This window comes from Lipotes vexillifer, unplaced genomic scaffold (genome assembly GCF_000442215.2).
Source record: "Lipotes vexillifer unplaced genomic scaffold, Lipotes_vexillifer_v1.1 scaffold182, whole genome shotgun sequence".
Classification (NCBI taxonomy): domain Eukaryota; kingdom Metazoa; phylum Chordata; class Mammalia; order Artiodactyla; family Lipotidae; genus Lipotes; species Lipotes vexillifer.
This window is the reverse complement of record NW_006798798.1, coordinates 5069723-5090329: the sequence shown is the minus strand read 5'-3', so window position 1 is coordinate 5090329 and position 20607 is coordinate 5069723. Positions and strand designations below refer to the sequence as shown.

The 20607-nt window shown below is 43.5% G+C and overlaps 1 protein-coding gene across 1 annotated transcript; it reads right to left on the bottom strand.

The window, feature by feature from the left end:
- Positions 1–16352: 16352 nt before the first annotated feature.
- On the bottom strand, positions 16353–17444 carry LOC103077070 (zinc finger protein 551-like). Its single transcript, XM_007471093.1, has one exon. It carries the CDS (start codon positions 17442–17444, stop codon positions 16353–16355), a length of 1092 nt encoding a protein of 363 aa, XP_007471155.1.
- Positions 17445–20607: the final 3163 nt, after the last annotated feature.

Below are 20607 nucleotides of genomic sequence, written 5' to 3'. Positions count from 1 at the left end.
GAACACAAAGCAAGGTAACCTCAGAGAGTGGCAGCATTTGGATTAAAATATTTCTGGGATGACACAGGATGACAACTTGTATTTTCACAGAGTGGGCACAGGGGTGCCCCTCAGCACGACCAGCCTCACGAGTGGCTCCCAGGGCATTAAGCTTTTCCCCAGTTAGTCAGGGAGGATGGAGCTCAGACTGGCTCCCAAAAGTGCATTGGCTTCCTCTATTTGCTGGATCTTTAATCTCTTAGTAATACCTTTGTTCCTATGAAAGTAGTACATTGAACAGCCAAAGCTTAGGTGTAATAATAAATTATGGGTATGTTCCTTACTCTTTCCAGATTTCTAAGCTCTATACTTACAGTTATAGTCTCTACAATTGACTATGTGTTTGGGCCCCATCATCTGGGGTAGTGTCACCATGGTCTTCGTCCTACATAGGTTGAAGCCATGAGTCCAAGCCAGTCACAAAAAAACAGCCCTTCCCCCAGTCCTAACCATGAAACCAGAGCCACACATATCATGTTATACCTAGTGAGGTGTTGCTTCCTTTTCCTCACCCTCTTTCATTTTGACTGTTTAGAGGACTCTATTGTTATTTTAGGCCAGTGAGTGGTGAACATATCTTGTTTGTTGCTTCATGTTTCTCAACATTTGGCCCTTTTTTTTTTTTTTTTTTTTTTGTGGTACACAGGCCTCTCACTGTGGTGGCCTCTCCCATTGCAGAGCACAGGCTCCAGAGGTGCAGGCTCAGCGGCCATGGCTCACGGGCCCAGCTGCTCCTCGGCATGTGGGATCTTCCCGGACCCGGGCACGAACCCGTGTCCCCTGCATCAGCAGGCGGACCCCCAACCACTGCGCCACCAGGGGAGCCCACATTTGGCCCTTTTATAGTCATTGTCAGTGATACCCATGTCTCTCAGTTTTGCTTTGCTTCCTGGACAGTGAAACTGTAACTGTATGACTCTGTTCTCTAAAGGGCATTCAATCATTCTTTCCATCATCTGTTAATATTTAGGAGTTTCAGATTCTCCCTAGGAATCTGTGATTCAATGAACAGTGGATGGAGAAATAATGTCCCAGAACTCATAAATCCTATAACAGATGTACACGCTAACATTATGCATATAATTAATTATATAAAGATTACTCAAATTAACTATGCTAGGTTCTTCAATGAAGAAATTCATGAAATTCTGAAATAGTGTGGTAGAGGAAAATTTTTGTTTGGAGATCTGAAAGAAGCCTCTCACTATGAAAGTTTGATGGATTTTCTAAGCATAGTTCAGGTGCTTCTGACATTAGGACAACCAACTGGAAGAATCTCATGGAAGTCTTGTGCAGCCTCAGGGTAATGGTAGAAATCTGATGTTTTGAGAATAATAGAGACATGGGTAGGACAGCACGATATGAAACTGGAAAGAAAATCGACAGATGGTTCTGGATAAGCACTTGGGACAGACCAAGAATTCTGAAGTTTGTCTTAAGAAAAATTATAGGCTAATAAAGGGGTCCAGTCAGGTAAGTAAAAATGAATTTTACTGCCATGCACATGTGCAGGGCTAGCCTTTCCTTCTGTGCACTTACACACTGCCTGCCTGAAACCTGTCAATAGTCTCCATTGCTTTGTGCACACCTGTAGCAAGATCCTGCAGCTACCGAAGGGCATGCCAACAGCCAAGGCCCCCAGAGTTGCTTGTAGGCCTAAATTAGGCCCTACCTCCTGTTACAGGCCTACGCCACTGGGCTTACTTACAACTAGCCTCCTGAAGCTATGTACATGCACTGCCTGGCCCAAACCCCCATTACTAGCCTCCAGTGCTGTGGGCACACGGCTGGGGAGATCCTGAAGCCCCAGTAGTGCATGTCAACAGCCAGGGCTTCCACAGCTCCTTGTGGCCTCAGATTTGACCCTATCTCATGTCACTGACCTGCACTACTGGATTCACCTTCAGCTAGCCCCTCTAGCTGTATGCCTGCATACCCCCAGCCTAACTCTTAACCCCAGGCCTCTACTACATGCACCCATGGCAAGACACAACAGCCCTGGTTGTGCACACTGCCAGTGCACTCACAGCTGACCCTGGCCTTTAGTTTACCCTGGCCCCCACTGCTACGCATGTGTCTGGAACTGGCCCCTGACAGTTTACATGCACCTGCAGCTGGCCCCCACAGGTGAGCATATACACACCACCAGCTCTGGCTACCACTGCTCCATGCCTTGTTCCCTAGCCACTGGACCTGGAGGTGCTGCTGAGGACCCCAAAAATCCTTGCAGCCTCTGTGGACCCCCTACATCACTCACCAATGACCATGAAGTTGCTGATGCCTTGTACCCCAGCAGCCTGAGCCAGAGTCACCACTCCCACCCAGACCCAGAGACAACACACATATTCACACTTCATGCCTTGCAGCACTAGAACCAGGGTCTCAACATGTTCCAGCATGCCTCCACCTGCAGGTGAAGTTCTTTCCTTTCCAAAGTCAGCCCATAAAGTCTGGAAGAAGCGACTTCTTCTTCGAATGGACAGACACCCATGCAAAGCTACAGAGATCATGAAGAATCAGGGAAACATGATACCACCAAAGGAACACAGTAAACATCCTATAACTGACTCACACAAAAAGGCACTACATGAATTGCCTGACAAATAATTCAAAATAGTTGATTTAAAGATGCTCAGAGAGCTACAAGAGAACAGCTAAACAGTTTAACAAAATCAGGAAAACTATACAAGAACAAAATGAGAAGTTCAACAAAGATAGAGAGCTTTAAAAAAAAAGACCAAACAGTTTTGGAGCTGAATAATACAATGATTGAACTGAAGAATTCAATAGAGAGCTTTAACATCAAAATAGCATAAGGAGAAGAAAGAACTGGTGAGCTCAAAGGCAGATTATTTTAAATTATCCTATCAGAAGAAGAAAGAGAAAAAAAGAATAAAAAAGGATGAAGAAGAAGATTGAGAACTACAGAACGTATGGGACACCATCAAGAGAAGCAATCTATGCATCATTGGAATACCAGAAAGAGAAGAGAGAGAGAAAGAAAGACTCTTTAAAAGAAATAATGTCTAGGGGCTTCCCTAGTGGTGCAGTGGTTGAGAGTCCGCCTGCCAATGCAGGGGACACGGGTTCGTGCCCCGGTCCGGGAAGATCCCACATGCTGTGGGGCGGCTGGGCCCGTGAGCCATGGCTGCTGAGCCTGCGCGCCCGGAGCCTGTGCTCCGCAACGGGAGAGGCCACAACAGTGAGAGGCCCACGTACTGCAAAAAAAAAAAAAAAAAAAAAAAAAGAGAAATAATGTGTTGAGAGCTTCCCAAACCTGGGGAGAGATACTGACATCCAAGTTCATGAAGCTAATAGGTAAACCAAAACATTTCACTCTAAAACAGTCAGCTCCAAAATACCATAAAATTGTGTAAAATCAAAGACTAAGTGAGAATTTTCAAAGCATCAAGAGAAAAAAATTTTCTCTCATATAAAGGAACCCCCAGGGACTTCCCTGGTGGTCCAGTGGCTGGGACTCCACACTCCCAATGCAGGGGGCCTGGATTCTACCCCTGGTCTGGGAACTAGATCCCACATGCCACAACTAAGAGTTCTCATACCACAACTAAAGATCCCACATGCCACCAGTAAAAGATCCCACACGCCACAACTTAGGATCCCACATGCTGCAAAGAAGACCCCACACACAGCAGCAAGGATTCCGTGTGCCTCGGCTAGGACCTGGTGCAGCCAAATATAGATAGATAGATAGATAGATAGATAGATAGATAATTTTTAAAAGGATATAACACTTAAAAAAAAAAGGAACCCCCATAAGTCTATCAGTGATATCTAAGCAGAATTTTTCAGCTCAGGAGATAATGAGATGATATATTCAAAGTGCTGAAAGAAAAAAACTGCCAACCAAGAATACTTTATCCAGCAAAACTGTCCTGCAGAAATGAAGGTAAGATAGACTTTCCCAAAAAAAGAAAAGCTGAGGGAGTTCATGACCACTAGAACTGCCTTACAAGAACTGCTGAAATGAGTTCTTCAAGCTGAAACAAAAAGTTGCTAAGTAGAAACAGAAAAACATATGAAAATAGTATTACACACTGGTAAAGGTTAAGTATATAGTTAAGAGTCACAACACTCTAATATTGTATCTTGGTGGTGTGTTAAACACTTAACTGTAGTATAAAGGTTACATGACAAAAGCATTAAAAATAGCTACAGCTACAAAAATTTGGTAATGGATACACAATATTAAAAGATACAAACTGTGACATCAAAAGCATAATGATGGTTGGGTGGAGTAAAAGGGTCGAGTTTTTTTATGCAATCAAAGTGAAGTTGTCACTGGCTTAAAACAGACTGTTACAGCAATAAGATATTTCACATAACACTCAAGGTAACAAAATAAAGACTTGTAGTAGATAAACACAAGATAAAGAGAAGGGACTCAAAGTATACCACTATAGAAAATCATAAATTCACAAAGGATGGCAACAGAGAGGAAAAAAGAAACAAAGGGACTACAACACAGCCAGAAAATAATTGCAAGCAAGATGGCAATTGCAAGTCCCTATCAATAATTACTTAAATATAAATATTAAATTCTGTAATCAAGAGGCACAGAATGGCTGAGTGGATAAAAAAAAAAATCAAGATCCAACTAGGTGCTGCAGAGAGGAGATTCACTTCATCTTCAGGTTCACACATAGGCTCAAAGTGAAGACATGGAAAAGGATATTCCATGCAAATGAAAACTAAAAGACAGCACAGGTAACTATGCTTGTATCAGACAAAACGGACCTTAATTCAAAAAGTTTAACAGCAAAGAAGCTAATTATGTAATGGTAAACAGTTCAGTTCATTCATTAAGCAGATATAAGAACTGTAAATATATATGCACCCAACACTGGAGAACCTAAATATATTAGGCAAATAGTAACAGACTGAAGAGAGTAATAGACAACAATACAATAATAGAAGGGGACTTCAACCCCACTTTCAACAGTGAATAGAAAATCCAGAGAGAAAATCAGTAACAAAACATTGGATTTGAACTATACACATGGAATGTGTACACACAACTGTACATGGAATGTCCTCTAGAATAGATAATATGTTAGGTCATAAAACAAGTTTCAACAAATTCAAAAAGATTGAAATCACACCAAGTACCTTTTCTAAACACAAAGGTATCAACTAGAAATCAATAACGGAAAGAAAACTGAAAAGTTCAAAAACATGTGGAAGTTAAACATATAATCTAAAATAACCAAAGATGAAAACAAAAGGGAAATTTGAAAAAATACCTTGCAACAGAGGAAAATAAAAACACAACATACCAAAACTAAGGGATGCAGCAAAAGCAGTGCTAAGAGGGAACTTTATAGTGAGTAATGCCTGCATTAGAAAAAAGATCTCAAATAAACAATCTAACTTTTCACCTCTAAGAACTAGAAAAAGAACAAACTAAACCCAAACTTAGCAAAAGGAAGGAGATAAAGAACAGAGTGAATATGTAAAATACAGAAACAATGGAGAATCAATGAAACCAAGAGTCGATTTTTTTGAAAGATAAAACTGACAAACTTTTACGCAGACTTAACAAGGAAAAAAGGAAGAGGACTCAAATTAATTAAAAACGATTGAGGAGGGCTTCCCTGGTGGCACAGTGGTTGAGAGTCCGCCTGCCAATGCAGGGCACACGGGTTCGTGCCCCGGTCCGGAGGGATCCCACATGCCGCGGAGCAGCTGGGCCCGTGAGTCACGGCCGCTGAGCCTGCGCGTCCGGAGCCTGTGCTCCGCAACGGGAGAGGCCACAACAGTGAGAGGCCCGCATACCGCAAAACAAAACAAAAAATGTAGCTCTTAATTTTTTTTTAGTCAGCATTTTATTAACTTCCACTTTGATTTTTGCTTTGTACCTTCCTTCTATGACCTTTGGGCTTCATTTGTTCTTCTTTTTTTAGTTCCTTTAGGTGTAAAGCTAGATTATTTGAAATTGCTTTAAGTTTGCTTATCTGTAAAACTCTTATTAATCTCTCCATCAGTTCTGAATGATAACCTTGCCTTGGTTGGAAGCTTTTTCCTTTCACTACTTTGAATCTGTCATGCCACTCCCTTCTGCCCTATAAATTTTCTGATGAAAAATCTGATAACCTTATGGGGTTTCTCTTGTACATAGTAAGTTGTTTTTTTCTCTTGCTGATTTTAAGATTCACTGTATAACTTTTACCACTTTAACTAAAATGTGTCTTGGTGTGGTTCTCTTTGGGTTCATCTTATTTGGAATTCTCTGGGCTTCCTGGACCTGAATTTGTTTCGCACCCAGATTAGGGAAGTTTTCAGCCATTATATCTTCAAATAACTTTTCAGGCTCTTTCTCTCTTCTCGTTGTGGAACCCCTATAATGCAAATGTTATTGTTTGATGTTGTCCCAGAGGTTCCTTAAGCTGTCTTTGATTTTTAAAATTCTATTTTCATTTTGCTACACTGTCTGGGTGATTTCCACTGCTTTGTCTTCCAGCTCACTGATTTGTTCTTCTTCATCCAGTCTGCTATTGAACCCAAGTGTATTTTTCAGTTCAGTAATAACTTCTGGACTTTTTTTTTAACTTTAAAAATTTTTTTGACTGCACCACACAGCATGTGGGATCTCAGTTCCAGGGATCGAACCCATGCCTCCTACATCGGAAGCATAAAGTCTTAACCACTGGACCACCCCAGACTGGAAGTCCCTAAACTTTTTTTTTCTATCACTTTGTTGAAGTTCTTTCTGCCCCTTCTTTTCCTGAGTTCAGTGAGCATGCAGTACAGGTAAGGCAGGGCACATTGCACTAACCCGGCTCAATTTTGGCACAGCTGCTACAGTGTGGGGTGGTCAGGTCTTAAGGCATTCTCCCAATCTGGATATAGCACTGCTGCTGTATGGGATGGGCATGGCACGAGGCACTCACCCAGGTCAGTTGTATGGGGTGGGAATGGCACAAGGCACTCACCCAGGCCCGTTGAGGCACAACTGCTGCACCAGGAGGACCGAGCATGATACACTCACCTGGCCATTTACGGTGAAGCTGCCATCGGGGATGGGCTGGGTGCAGGGTGTTTGCCCAGCCAAACTGCAGTGCATCTTCTGTGCAGGGAGGGTGGGGTATAGTGTACTTGCCCAACTTGGTTGTGGTGAAGCTGCTGCACAGGATGGGTGGGGTTCAGGGCATTCTCATGGCTAGGTTGCAACACAGCTGCTGTGCAGGGTGGGCAGGGCCTTGGGACACTCACCTAGCTGGGTTGCAATGCAGGGTGGGCAGAGCACATCCACAAGTGCTAGCAGGCCAGAAGGAGCGCACCAAAAATGGCACCCACTACCTCCATCACCAGCAAGTTAGAATGAAATTGCAAAAATGCTGCCTGCCACTGTTGTCCTTGGAGAAAGTCCCAGCAGGTTCCTGACTCTCCAGCAACCACTTTAAGATCAGTAAGTGGGTCTCCCTAGCTTATGGTCTAGGCACTCTTCAAATTTTGGCTCTTGCATTGGCTCTCAGGACAAATTGGTCTCTGCACAAGCCCTTTAAGAGCAGTTCCTCCATTCCCTACAGTTCTATGGTTCTCCTAGACTTAATCCCCATTGATTTTCACAACCAGGCATTTGCGGGGGAGGGGGCTTATCTTTCCAGTGCCAGACTCAAGGGTGAGGGTGCCTGATATGGGGTTCAATCCCTTCATTTCTCAGGGGAAATTTCCATATTGTGGGGATCCCTCCTGATTGTATAGGTCACTGCTTCTGGGGTGGAGTCCCAGGCCAGACTATATCTCTGCCTCTCCTACCCATCTCAGTGTGTCTGTTTTATTTTCTTTTGTGGAGGCACTGTCCATCTAGTTCTCAGGTCCTTTTCAGAGGAAATTTATTCCATATGTAGCTGTACATTTATTGCCTATGAGAGGAGGTGAGTTCAGGATCTTCCTATGCTGACATCTTGAACCCCTCTCTCGATGCAGGAGTTTATTGCTATGAACTTTCATCTTAGAACTGTTTTTGTTGCATCCCATACGTTTTGGTATGTTGTATTTCCATTTTTATTTTTTCACAAGGATTTTCTAACTTCCCTTTTGATTTCTTCTTTGACCCACTGATTGTTCAGTAGCATGTTTTAAAATTTCCACATATTTGTGAATTTCCCAGTTTTCTTCTTGTAATTTCTTTGTTTCAGACCACTGTGGTCAGAAAAGATACCTGACATGATTTCAATCTTCTTAAATTTATTGACTTGTTTTGTGACCTAAAATATGATATATCCTGGAGAATGTTCCATGTGTGCTTGAGAAGAATGTATATTCTGTTGCTTTTGGATGGAATGTACTGTATTTGTCTGTAAAGTCCATTTAGTCTAAAGTGGCATTTAAGGACCATGTTTCCTTTTTGATTTTGTCTCAATGAACTATCCATTTATAAAAGTGGGATATTAAAATCTCTTACTATTATTGCATTGCTTATATATCTAGGTGCTCTTACGTTCAGTCCATAAATATTTACAAATGTGATATTCTTCTGTTGGACTGACCCTTTTATCATTATGTAATTACCTTCTTTGTCTCTTATTACAGTCTTTCTCTTAAAGTTTATTTTGTCATGTATAAGAAAAGCTACTCCGGCTTTGTTTTGGTTTCCATTTGCATAAACTGTCTTTTTCCATTCCTTTACTTTCAGTCTTGTTTGTGTCCTTACAACTGAAGTGAGTCTCCTTTAGGCAGCATATAGATGGGTCTTGTTTTTTTTTAACCATTCAGCCAGTCTATTTTTATTTTGAGGATTTAGTCCATTTGCGTTTGAAGTAATTATTGATATGTATGTATTTGTTGTCATTTTGTTAACTGTTTTCTGGCTGTTTTGTAATGCCTTTGTTCCTTTCTACTTCTCTTGCTCTCTTCACTTGTGATTTGATAATTTTCTGCAGTTGTGTGCAATTTTTGCTTTCTCTTTATTTACTATGAATTTTTGCTTTGCAGTTTAAGTGAGGCTTATATGAAACAACTTATATATCAGTATATGTTAAGCTGAAAATTATTTAAGTTTGAATGCATTCTAAAGCTCTATGTCTTTACTCTCCCTCCCATTTTGTTTTTGATTTCACAATTTACATCTTTTTATCTTGTGTATCTATTAATAAATTATTGTAGTTATAGTTATTTTTCCTACTTTTGTCTTTTAACTTTCATACTAGCTTTATAAGTGACTGACCCACTACCTTAACAACATTCTTCTGAATTTTACAATATATTTACCTGTATCAGTGAGACTTATACCTTCAAATATTTAACTGTTACTAGTTAGCATCCTTTCATTTTTAACAAGTCCCTTTAGCATTTCTTGTAAGGCCAGTCTAGTGGTGATAAACTCCTTTAGCTTTTACTTTTCTGCAGGACAATTCTGGAGGACAACTTTGACTCACAGAGTATTATAGAGTATCGTTGGTTAACAGTCTTTCAGCACTTTGTATATATTGTGTCATTCCCTTCTGGCCTGCAAACTTTCTGATGAAAAATCTGATAATCTTATGGGAGTTCACCTGTATGTAACAAGTTGTTTTTCTATTGTTGCTTTTAAGACTCTCTCCTTGTTTTTAACTTTTGACACATAATGTGTCTTGGTGTGGGTCTCTTTCAGTTCTTCTTATATATGGAACTCTCTGGGCTTCTTGAATCTGAATGTGTTTCCTTTCCCAGGTTAGGGAAGTTTTCAGCCATTATTACTTCAAATAAGTTTTTTTGCCCTTTTCTCTCTCTTCTTCTGGGATCCCCATGATGCAAATGTTGGTCTGCTTGATGTTCCATAAGCTTCTTAAGTTGTCTTCACTCATTTTCATTCTTTTTTCTTTCTGATGTGCTGACTGGGTGAGTTCCACTGCCTTGTCTTCAAATTCACTAATCCTTTCTTCTGCTTCATCTAGTCTGCTGTTGAACCCCTTTATTGTATTTTCAGTTCAGTAACTGTATTCTTGAGCTCTGTGACTCTTGTTTGGTACTTTCTTATATTTTCTGTCTTTGTTGAAATTCTCTTTATCTACTCTTCTCCTGAGCTCAGTGGACATTGCTATGACCATTATTTTGAACTCTTTATCATGTAAAGCACTTATCTCTGTTTCATTTAAGATCTCTTCTGAGATTTTATCTTGATCCTTCATTTGGAATATATTCCTCTGTTTATTCATTTTCCTTGACTCTCTACGTGTCAAAGAAAAATAAAACAGCCACCTCTCTCAGTCTTGAAGGAGTTATCTTGTGGAGGGGATGAGGCTTATCATCCAACCCTGCCCTAGTTCTTTGTTCTCTCAAACCTTTGTGATTGTCCAAGCAATCTACTTCATTTTTAGTGGCTTCCAGTAGTTGAGGGTGTGACAATACCTATCTGAGTCCCAGACGGGAGGATCTCAGTCAGCACCTAGATTCAGGCTGATTGGAAGCCAGACTCTCACATAGCAGCCTTTAAAGTTTGGAAATATACCTCTTTCAAGGGAATACTAGAGATGGGTATTTCTGTCTGCTCCCTCTGCAATGAGCCTGGAGTGACAGCCAGTTATGAACTGTTTCTGTGCTACCATCCCATCAAACTCATGAACACAAGCCCTGCTGGCCACCAGAGCCAGGCAATCATGGTACATCCCTGTGTGGCAGCCACAAAAACTGGGACACCAGATGTGTCTACAAGCTCCCCACAGGGAGATACCAGCATTCTAGAGTGCAGCAGAGGAAGAGCATGAAGACAGCACCCATTTTCCGAGGTTTCTGGAGAGGATTATACTCAGCCCTTAGATTTGTGTTTAATTAGAAGCCTTCCCCTTAGGCCACAGCTATGAAGATAAGCTAATAGGCCTCTTTCACAGAAAGACTAGGCTCCTCAGTCTGTTGCATCTCTGCTGTGCCCTAGGGGTGGTAGCTGATTAAGAACTCTTTCTGTTCGTTACAGTCCTGTGGGACTTGAAGCATAAGCCCTTCCAGTGCCAAGCGATCTAGAAATGTCCTCTGGGCTGCAGCCACAAAAATCAGGTGCCAGATAAGTGTACAAGTTCCTTTCCAGGAGATACCAGCAAGCTGGGGTGAGGCAGAGAGAGAGACAAAGATGTTTCCACTGGCCTCTATTTTTAGAGAGTATTTCAGTAGGCCCTTAGATGTGTGTTAAATTAGATGCCTGCTCCTCAGGCCAATGCCTTAAGTAAATAAGCCTCTTTCACAGAAAGTCTGTCCACTTTTCAGTCAGCTGCTTCTGCCATGGGCGCCGGGTGGGTGAGTCCATACTTGCAAGCCCTTTAAAAACTGTTTCTTGGGCTTCCCTGGTGGCGCAGTGGTTGAGAGTCCGCCTGCCGATGCAGGGGATACGGGTTCACGCCCCGGTCCGGGAAGATCCCACATGCCGCAGAGCGGCTGGGCCTGTGAGCCATGGCCGCTGAGCCGGCGCGTCCGGAGCCTGTGCTCCGCAACAGGAGAGGCCACAACAGTGAGAGGCCTGCATACCGCAAAAAACAAAACAAAACAAACACTGTTTCTCAGCTTGCATTGTGGGTCTCGTGGACACAAGCCCCATTGGCTTTCGAAGCTAGTTGTTTTGGGGGCTTATCTTTCAGGTGCAGCTCTTAAAAGTTGGGGTGTCAGATGTGTGGTTCAAATCTTTCTCTCCTCAAGGAAAAGCTCAAGGTTTTTAGTTCCCTCCCAACTGTGAGTCACCATGCTGGGGGTGGGGTTTATAGCAAGATTGTGTCTCAGCCTCTACTACCCACTTTCATATGGATATTTTCTCTTTCACTCAATGTGTAGGAGTTGCTCAGGTAGTTTGGGTTTTTTTTTCAGAGGAAATTGTTTCATACTTAGCTGAAGATTTGGTGTGTCTGTGGGAGGAGATAAGTTCACAATCCTCCTACATTGCCATCTTGAACCTCCCACTAGACATATTTTTTAAAATATCCACTATGTCTCATTATCCCAATTAGAACAAGTAGACTCTAAAATTCATTTGGAGGTCCATGAAGTGGAGGGAGCTCCCAGGAATGGCTGTTGCCAGAGTCTATGTCCCCAGGGTGAGCTGCAGCCACCTCCTGCCTCTCTGGGAGACTCTCCAAGACCAGCAGATACAAGGAAAATGTTTTAAAAGATTTACAGCGGGCTTCACTGGTGGCGCAGTGGTTGAGAGTCCACCTGCCGATGCAGGGGACATGGGTTCGTGCCCCGGTCTGGGAAGATCCCACGTGCCATGGAGCGGCTAGGCCTGTGAGCCATGGCCGCTGAGCCTGTGCGTCCGTAGCCTGTGCTCCGCAACGGCAGAGGCCCCAACAGTGAGAGGCCCGTGTACCGCAAAAAAAAAAAAAAATTTACAGCAATTTGTAAATTATACCTAGGTAAGCAGAATTGAATCATTTATCTTTTTCTCCCTACTTGATCCATCCAGAATTCAGAAACTCTCGGGAACAAAATCTCTACTCCCAGAGGAAGATATCAAGTAAGATGTCAGCCTCCACACACATCCACAATTCTCAAAGGTTTAGTGGAATTTCCTGGATTAGGAAAAGAAAGGGACTCCTTTTGCCCAAGTCAAGGAAACTTCTGTGGTGACAGCTGAAGTGCCAGCTAGTTTTGCTATGCTCAAAGCTGAACTCCTCTCTCTGCCTATTTTTGAAAAAGGCCTGAGTCTGAGCTATGACAGATTCTCTGGATTTCCTGGCACATGGACTGAGCTGCACCCTCCCATCCTGCCAGATCCCTTGTACAAAGACCTCAACCTTAAGAGTTCTTTTACCTTATCCAGGAAATAAACAAACAATATCCCCTTCCCCTAATACCAAATAAACAAACAGAAATATTAAAATAAAATAAAACTCAGGGCTTCCCTGGTGGCACAGTGGTTGAGAGTCCGCCTGCCAATGCAGGGGACGCGGGTTCATGCCCCGGTCTGGGAAGATCCCACATGCCGCGGAGCGGCTGGGCCCGTGAGCCATGGCCGCTAAGCCTGCGTGTCCGGAGCCTGTGCTCCACAATGGGAGAGGCCACAACAGTGAGAGGCCCGCGTACCGCAAAAAAATACTAATAATAAAAAAATAATAAAACTCATATGGAAATGCAAAGGATTCAGAATAGCAAGAAGAAATTTGAAAAAGAAGTACAAAGTTGAAGGACTGCATTATATGATTTCAAGACATATTATAAAATTATATTAAGACTAAGATATTTGCAAAAATATAGATGAAAAAAGTACAGAAAAAGAGTAGCACATATAAGAGCAACTGATTTTTGAGAAATGTGTAAAGGCAATTTAATGGAGAAAAGATAGTTCTTTCAACAAATGTTGTGAAGCAACCGAATATCTTTTTTTTTTTTAAAGAACTCTGACTCCAAACCTCACACAGTGCATTATAATTGACTCAAAATGGATTATAAACCTAAAACTGAAAACCTCCATTAGGAAGTATAGGAGAGAATCTTCTTACCATGGGTTAGACAAAGACTTTTTACATACAATCCAAACACATGTTCAATAAAATGAAAAAAACAATATATTGGACTTTATCAACGTTACAATTTTCTGCTGTAGGAAAAACTGTTAAGAGAATAAAAAACCAAGCCACAGGCTAGAAAACTGTACTGGCAAATCTCATACCTAATTAAGGACTTGAATCTAGAATTTAAGAAATCTGAAAAACCGGTAATATGTCAGAAAAAGATTTTAATAGGCAAAAGATCTGAACAGACACTTAACCAAAGAAAATAGAGGGATGCTAGTAAGCACATGTAAAAATTCTAAACACTGGCCATTAGGGAAATACAAAATAAAGTCACAGAGAAATACCACTACACACCTAAGGGAAATGGCTACAATTAAAAACACTGACCACACCAAGTGTTGGTAAGAATATAGAGCAAATAAAACTCTCATACACTGCGGGTGGGAATGTAAAATGGTATAACCACCTTGGAACAGTTTGTCAGCTTATAGAAAGATACACATCCACTTTCTCTTTGACTCAGTGTATTTATCATGTTCTTTATTTTCTATATTTTTTGATGTTTTGACATCTTAAAAAGCTTGCTGGAGAGACCACCCCTCCCAGGACTATCCCATTCTGGAGACAGCAAAGGGTTTAGCCAGAAGTACGTCTCTAATATACAAACCAACCGATCCAAATCTACAGCCCCAACCACCAAGTCACACACAAAGCCAATATTTCCCCTGCCCTAAATCAACACAAGGCCAGGTACCAGACAATCTGAAACCAGTTCTCTAGTCCAAAACCTGCTGTCATTATTCAAACTAGCCAATCCTAAGCTGTTTACTCTGCCTTGCTTCTCCCAGGAAAACCCCAATAAAGGCTGTGGCCTCTGCCTTCCCCTCACTCTCTTCTGCCTCCTGACCAACAGTGGTGATCTCCATGCAGCCCTATGTGTCCTTTCCCTTGGGAAATGTAATAAAATCTTCTTTCAATGGTATTAACATCTCTGTGTTAGCACTCAGTCACTGCATAAATTAAAATGCTGTGGGCACAAATGAGACATTCAAGCCTTTTACTCCTAAGTATTGGAACATGAACAAAAAAAAAAAGAACAAAGAGCATCACTCATCATCCAGTTACACAGGGGTTAAGCCACAACCCACTGCAGTCACCACCAGCAGTGTACCTTGAGGGGAATTCAGGATGAAAAAACAGGATGAGTCACTCTTTGCTTTGGATAAATGGTCCCCTAGATAATTAGATGCATATCTCAGGAAGAACTTTAGTGACCCCAGATTCTTGCATCTTCTCATACACAGAAAAGTACTAAAATAATTAACTTGAGATATCTGTTCTTTGTGATTAGCAGTAATCTTTTACCAAGATGTATGCTTGACTACACGTATTTCCTAGCCAAAAAATTCATATATATACTGGCTCCTCCCCTACGTTTTTGGAGCAGTTTCTCAGAGCTGTCTCCTAGGCTATAGTCCTCAGTAAGACCCTGAATAAAACTTAAACTCACAACTCTTGTTGACAAACCCAAGAGAAAGCCTAGTACGTGAATGTCCATAGCAGCATTATTTGCAGTTAACTCCAAACTAGTATCAATCCAAATGTCCATTAAAAGATGAATAGAAAAACAAATTGTGATATATCCATACAAGTAAATACTACTCTCTAATGAAGCAAATAAAGTACCCATACATGCAACATGGAGAAATCTGAAAATAATTATGATATGTGAAGGAAAAAAAGGCAAAAAAGAGTAAACATCTTGTTATTCCATTTATACAATATTCTAGAATTGGAAGTTTTTAGTGAAAGACATGAGAATGGGGAGCTAGGGCGGGAGGACAGGACGGATTATAAAGGAGGATAAGGTAACCTGGAGGGTGATGAATTTGTTAAATATCATTAAGTCATATATGTATAATGCCCATACATGACAAAACATCACATTTTACACTTTAAATGTACACAGTTTAATGCCCATCAATTATATCTCAATCGAGCTTTCAAAAAATCTGGATCTCCTGCTTCTCTTGAAGAACTGGGATATTTGACAAACACATTGACTTGACCATAACTATTCTCAGCCCTCTGGTGGGACACCCCTACTTCAATGGAAGGAAAGAATAGCAAGCAATAAAGATTGTGAGTCACAAAAGTCACATTCTTGGACTACAATCTCTCTCTTCTCTCAGTCTCCATTTTCTTGCCTGTCTAACAGTGGCTTTGAGGTAAACAGCCCAAGTAGCCCCAGGAATCCAGAAAGCTTTAAGATTATTTGCTCTGCTGGTGACCTTGTCCATAGAAGAAATGTAAATTTAGAAGTCCTGAGAATACATGCTCATCCCTCACGGCTTTAGTGAGCAGAATATTTCTGGAAGCACTTCAGATGGGGTACATCCTCTTTAGCTCGCTCCCCCCAACTCTAATCACACCCAGTGTGTGAATGTAATTATGCTTCCAATGACCTTAGACCACTCATGATTTCCTCCAGAGAAGGGGGGAGTACAGAGGTCTGCCTTCCCTGGGCATACTGGGTAACCTGATGCACATTAGCCAGCAGGCAGAGGCGAGATGGCTTCTGCCACAGGTACTGGCAGTGATTTAACTCAGGCAAGGGCCTTGAGCAGGCCAAACTGCAATATAGGTCCTGAAAGCTTCCCACATAACTGGCACTCATAGGAAATCTCCCCACTGTGGATGTTCAGATGTGTGAGATACAACTTTTGGTTGATGGCTACTTTATAAAGACTATTCTCAGAACTTCTCCCTGGTGTCATTCCCGTTGACCAAGCAAACACCCTTCACTGCAGAGGCCTTTCTCCAGTTTGAACTTTCTGGTAACAAATGAGGAAAGGCCATTAGCTTAAGGCTTTTCTACAGTGTGACTTCTCTGATGTTTAATGAGGCTGGACTTGTGGCTAAAAAATGTCCCACATTCACTGCATTCATAAGGCCATTCTCCAGTGTGTAGTCTCTGGTGTTGAACAAGTGTGGGTTTAAGGCAGAAGGGTTGCCCACATTTGTTGCACTCATAAGGCTTTTTGCCAGTGTGAACTCTCTGGTGTAAAATGAGGCTGGATCTTTGGCTAAAAAAAATTCCCATTTTATGCACTCGTATGGCTTTTCACCAGTGTGAACTCTCTGGTGTACAATAAGGCCAGAACTTTGGCTAAAGAATTTCCTACATTCAGTGCACTTACAAGGCCTTTCTCCAGTGTGGATTCTTTGGTGCCAAACAAGTGTGATTTTGTGGCTAAAGAATTTCCCACATTCACTACACTTATAAAGTCTTGCCCCAGCGTGAATTCTCTGATGTTCAGTAGGCCCAGAGCTTCGCCTAAAGTGTTTTCCACATTCACTGCATGCATAAGGTCTTTCTTTAGTGTGGATTTTCTGGTGCTGGACAAGTCTGTATTCCTGGCTAAAGGCTTGACCACATTCACTACACTCATGAGATATTTCTCCAGTGTGAATTCTCTGATGTTGAACAAGTCTGTGTGTATAGCTGAAGGCTTTCCCACCTTTGCTGCATTCATAAGACCTTATTCCACTGTGAACTCTCTGGTGTACAATAAGGCTGGAGTTATGGCTAAACAGTTTCCCATATTTGCTGCACTCATAAGGCCTTTCTCCAGCATAGACTCTCTGGTGTTGAACAAGTGTGTGTTTGCTGCTATAGGCTTTCCCACATTTGCTGCATTCATAAGGCCTTTCTCCAGTGTGAACTTTCTTATGCCAAACAAGGTGGGAACTTCTGCTGTAGGCTTTCCCACATTCACTGCGCCCATAAGGCCTTACACCCATGTGAACTCTCTGGTGTACCATAAGTCTAGAGCTGTGCCTAAAGAATTTTCCACATTCAATGCACTGATAAGGTCTTTCTCCAGTGTTAACTCTTTGGTGTTCAATGAGCTTATTTTTGTGGCTAAAGGCTTTCCCACATTCACCTATAATGCCCTTGTCCATTGTGAAAAGTCTCCCTGCATTCAGTGCTTCTAGGTGAATTCCCCTTGCTGTGAGTGGTCTGGTGCTGAAGAAGGCCCAAGCTGGGCAGGAGGTCCTTCCTACAATCCCCACACATAAAGGGATTCTCTGACATGTGGACTCTGCAATTCTTAACAAACAAAAGCCAGTCCTCAACCCTTCTGAGGTGTTTCTCTCCACTGTGCTGCTTCTGTTGCTGGTGAATGCTTACACTGAACCAGAGTTGTTTCACACATGCTGTACACATGTGCAGTTTCTGCCTGGGGTATATTCCATGCTGCTCAGACAGGTACAAAATGTCTTTCAAGACTGGGCCACACATCCCACAAGGGTAGGCCTTCTGGGTGGCTGGACCTGCCTTGGGAGTCCTGAGTTGTAACACGCCTTGAGAAAGTGCCTCCTCATCCTTCATTCAAAACCAACAATCTGAAAGCATGCAGCCTCTGGTGGGAGGGGGCAGCCCTATCACAAATGTACTTCTTACAAACCCAGGAATTAGTACATAGGACTGTTGGGAGGACAAAGGGGCCGAACTGAGGTAACAAAGGGTCTGCTGTGCAGTTCTGAGCCTGGCAAGATCATACAATGGGGAGGTCTACTATGGGCAAGGAAACAGGTGGGATGCAGTACAGGAAGAGGAGGCTGGGTCTCCCAACTCACTTCTCTGCAAATGGCTTTCAGCAGCGGCTTGTCTGCTAGTGACATGAGCACTGAACAAAAGGGGAAATCAACTGCAACCAAGTAGCTGGTGTTCATGTACTGCTTAGAATATGTCTACATCTCACCAATACATTATGTGTAGCTCAATGTTGGAGAGCCCTTCTGAGGGAGCCGTGGAGAGGAACAGGGGAGACCTGAAGGCCAGACAGGCATGGATTAGCCCTGGCCAGAAGTCAGATTAGAAATGATAAAGGGGCAAATTGTCAAGAATGGAGATTAAAAGATAGAAGTAAATTATGGCCCCTGACCTTGGCATGAAAACAACAATGGGCACTAGAGAGGTTCCTGGTGTGATGTGAACCCAGCCCTGACATGAAGCCATCCCTCAGGTCCCACCTCCCAAGGCCAGTCCCCCTCCAGGGCCCTCTTGCTATGGCTGGAGTCAGGCCTGCCCTGTCAGGCACCCACATCTCTCCCTGCAACTCCAGTTGGGCAACTACATGGAACCTGGAAGACACAAGTCCTAAGTGAAAGAAAAGGCAGGTGAGTAGGCAACACTGGTGCAGAGCAACCCACCCCATGAACACAGGGAAAAAAACTAATGTTACAAAAAGAAACCTGGAGGAGTATCTTATAGGAACAGCCCAGTGGTCCCCACAAGTAGTGACCATGTCGGTGCCTGCAATTCCTGGCAGTCAGGCATGAGGAAATGCCAGCTGGAGGGAAGGGGGCAGACCTGGGGCAGAGAGTTGCAATATATCTGGACAGTCACTCTGCCAGGGTGACCAAGTCTTTGGGATCCACTGGTTTCATTGCAGACTTCCTACTCCCATATCCTTCCCTGAAAGGCTTCAGGGATGCTGAAGGGTTGCTTGGGAGAGGATGGGAAAGTACACTCAGCCAAGCCTGGCACCCACAACACCTATGAAAGAAAACACAGGAAGGGAGCAATGTCCACAGTCTGGCTGTATGAAGGAAAGGGTGGCCCATGGAGAAACCAGGAAGGAAAGAACCCAGTCAATGACAGTCGGCTGAGTGTGAAGGACTTACCCAGTGAGGCTACAAGTGCAAAATTCTCCAACATCACATCATGGTACAGGAGTCTCTGAGTCCCATCAAGAAGCTCCCACTCCTCCTGAGACAAGTCCACAGCCACATCCTCAAAGGTTACAGTGCCCTACCATGATGGGGAAGGCAACGTCCCTGAGCAGCCTCTCTCACCAGGACCCTCAGTTAGTCCCCCAGACATCCACTCCCTGCCCCCACTCCTCTCCAGCTCCAAAACTCAGGATATACAAGGCCCAGATGCCACTGGCGCCAGCATTCTCTTTCCTATTGATCAATGTACCGTCCCACATCCACGATAGGCATGTGGGCAAATAAATGCCATCCAAGCACTGGGTATGGCATGAAAGTCTCCACCTCCACTCTTGCCAGCAAGTTCCGCAAGGGTTTCCAGATCATGCCTCCCAGACACACCAAACATGGACTCAATTTTCTTCCTTTAAGCTGCTGGGAGCAAGTCCCTGGGACCTTCAGTTCTCACTCTCCCCACTGAGCACACCACTCCACTGACAACACCTCCCCCATATTTCCAACCCCCCACCAACACTGCTACCTCCTCCACCTCAGCCCACACCAAAGGCATCTCCCTGGCCTCCCCACATGCCACTCTGCACAAGGCATCTGGAGAGTGCTTGCCAAACGCAGTTACGATCCATCCTGCCCCAGAGCCCTGATGGCCCACACTGGCAGGGGAAGCCCCTAGCCCTGCTTTAAAGGCCTCTCCACCATGCACTTTCCTTGCTTCAGCTTCAGCCAACTAGAACCACATGCAGGTGCCACATACTTTAAATTCTCTTTACTGCTGTGTTACACATGCTGTCCCTTCACCGGTCTCAGCCTTCCTCTTTCCAGTCAAGCCTCATTCAAAACCCAGAACCTCCCATCCCCCAACCCAGGCCTAGCTACTCTCCCAGCTGACCCATTTGCCCCTGAGCTTATCTGCCAGCCTAAGTGAAACCCTGCAGGCCTCACCAAAGGTCACAAAACTCTAGCGTGCTTTTAGAGGGGGGGAGTAGGCCTTGGCCTCACTGCCATCTCACCTCCATTACTGCTATGCTCCCACATCCACCTCATGTGCACTCCCCCTTGGAAGCGTTGGTCCCCTACCAGACCCACCTCTCCCCAACACCTACCTCCTCCTGCTCGGTCGCTACTCTCCCTCATCTGCATTTGTGATGTGCATCAGCCCCATTCAGGTGCTCAAGAGAGAGGGCCAGTCCTCCAATCTGGCCCTCCTCTTCCTTGTCCCCTAACAACACTGTCACCATGATCTGAAGACTCCCCCTACTAAATGACTCACAGCTCCACCCCAGTCCACACACAGGCCACCAGCTTGTGGTGTCTCCAACCTGATTTGTTCCCCTGAAATCCAGACCTGTGTCCAGCTTTCCACTCAATGCTTCCACCTGGGGGGGGGGGG

Coding starts and splice junctions, on each gene's coding strand:
- LOC103077070 (XM_007471093.1), bottom strand. CDS start 17,444: ATGGACAAGGGCATTATAGGTGAATGTGGGAAAGCCTTTAGCCACAAA.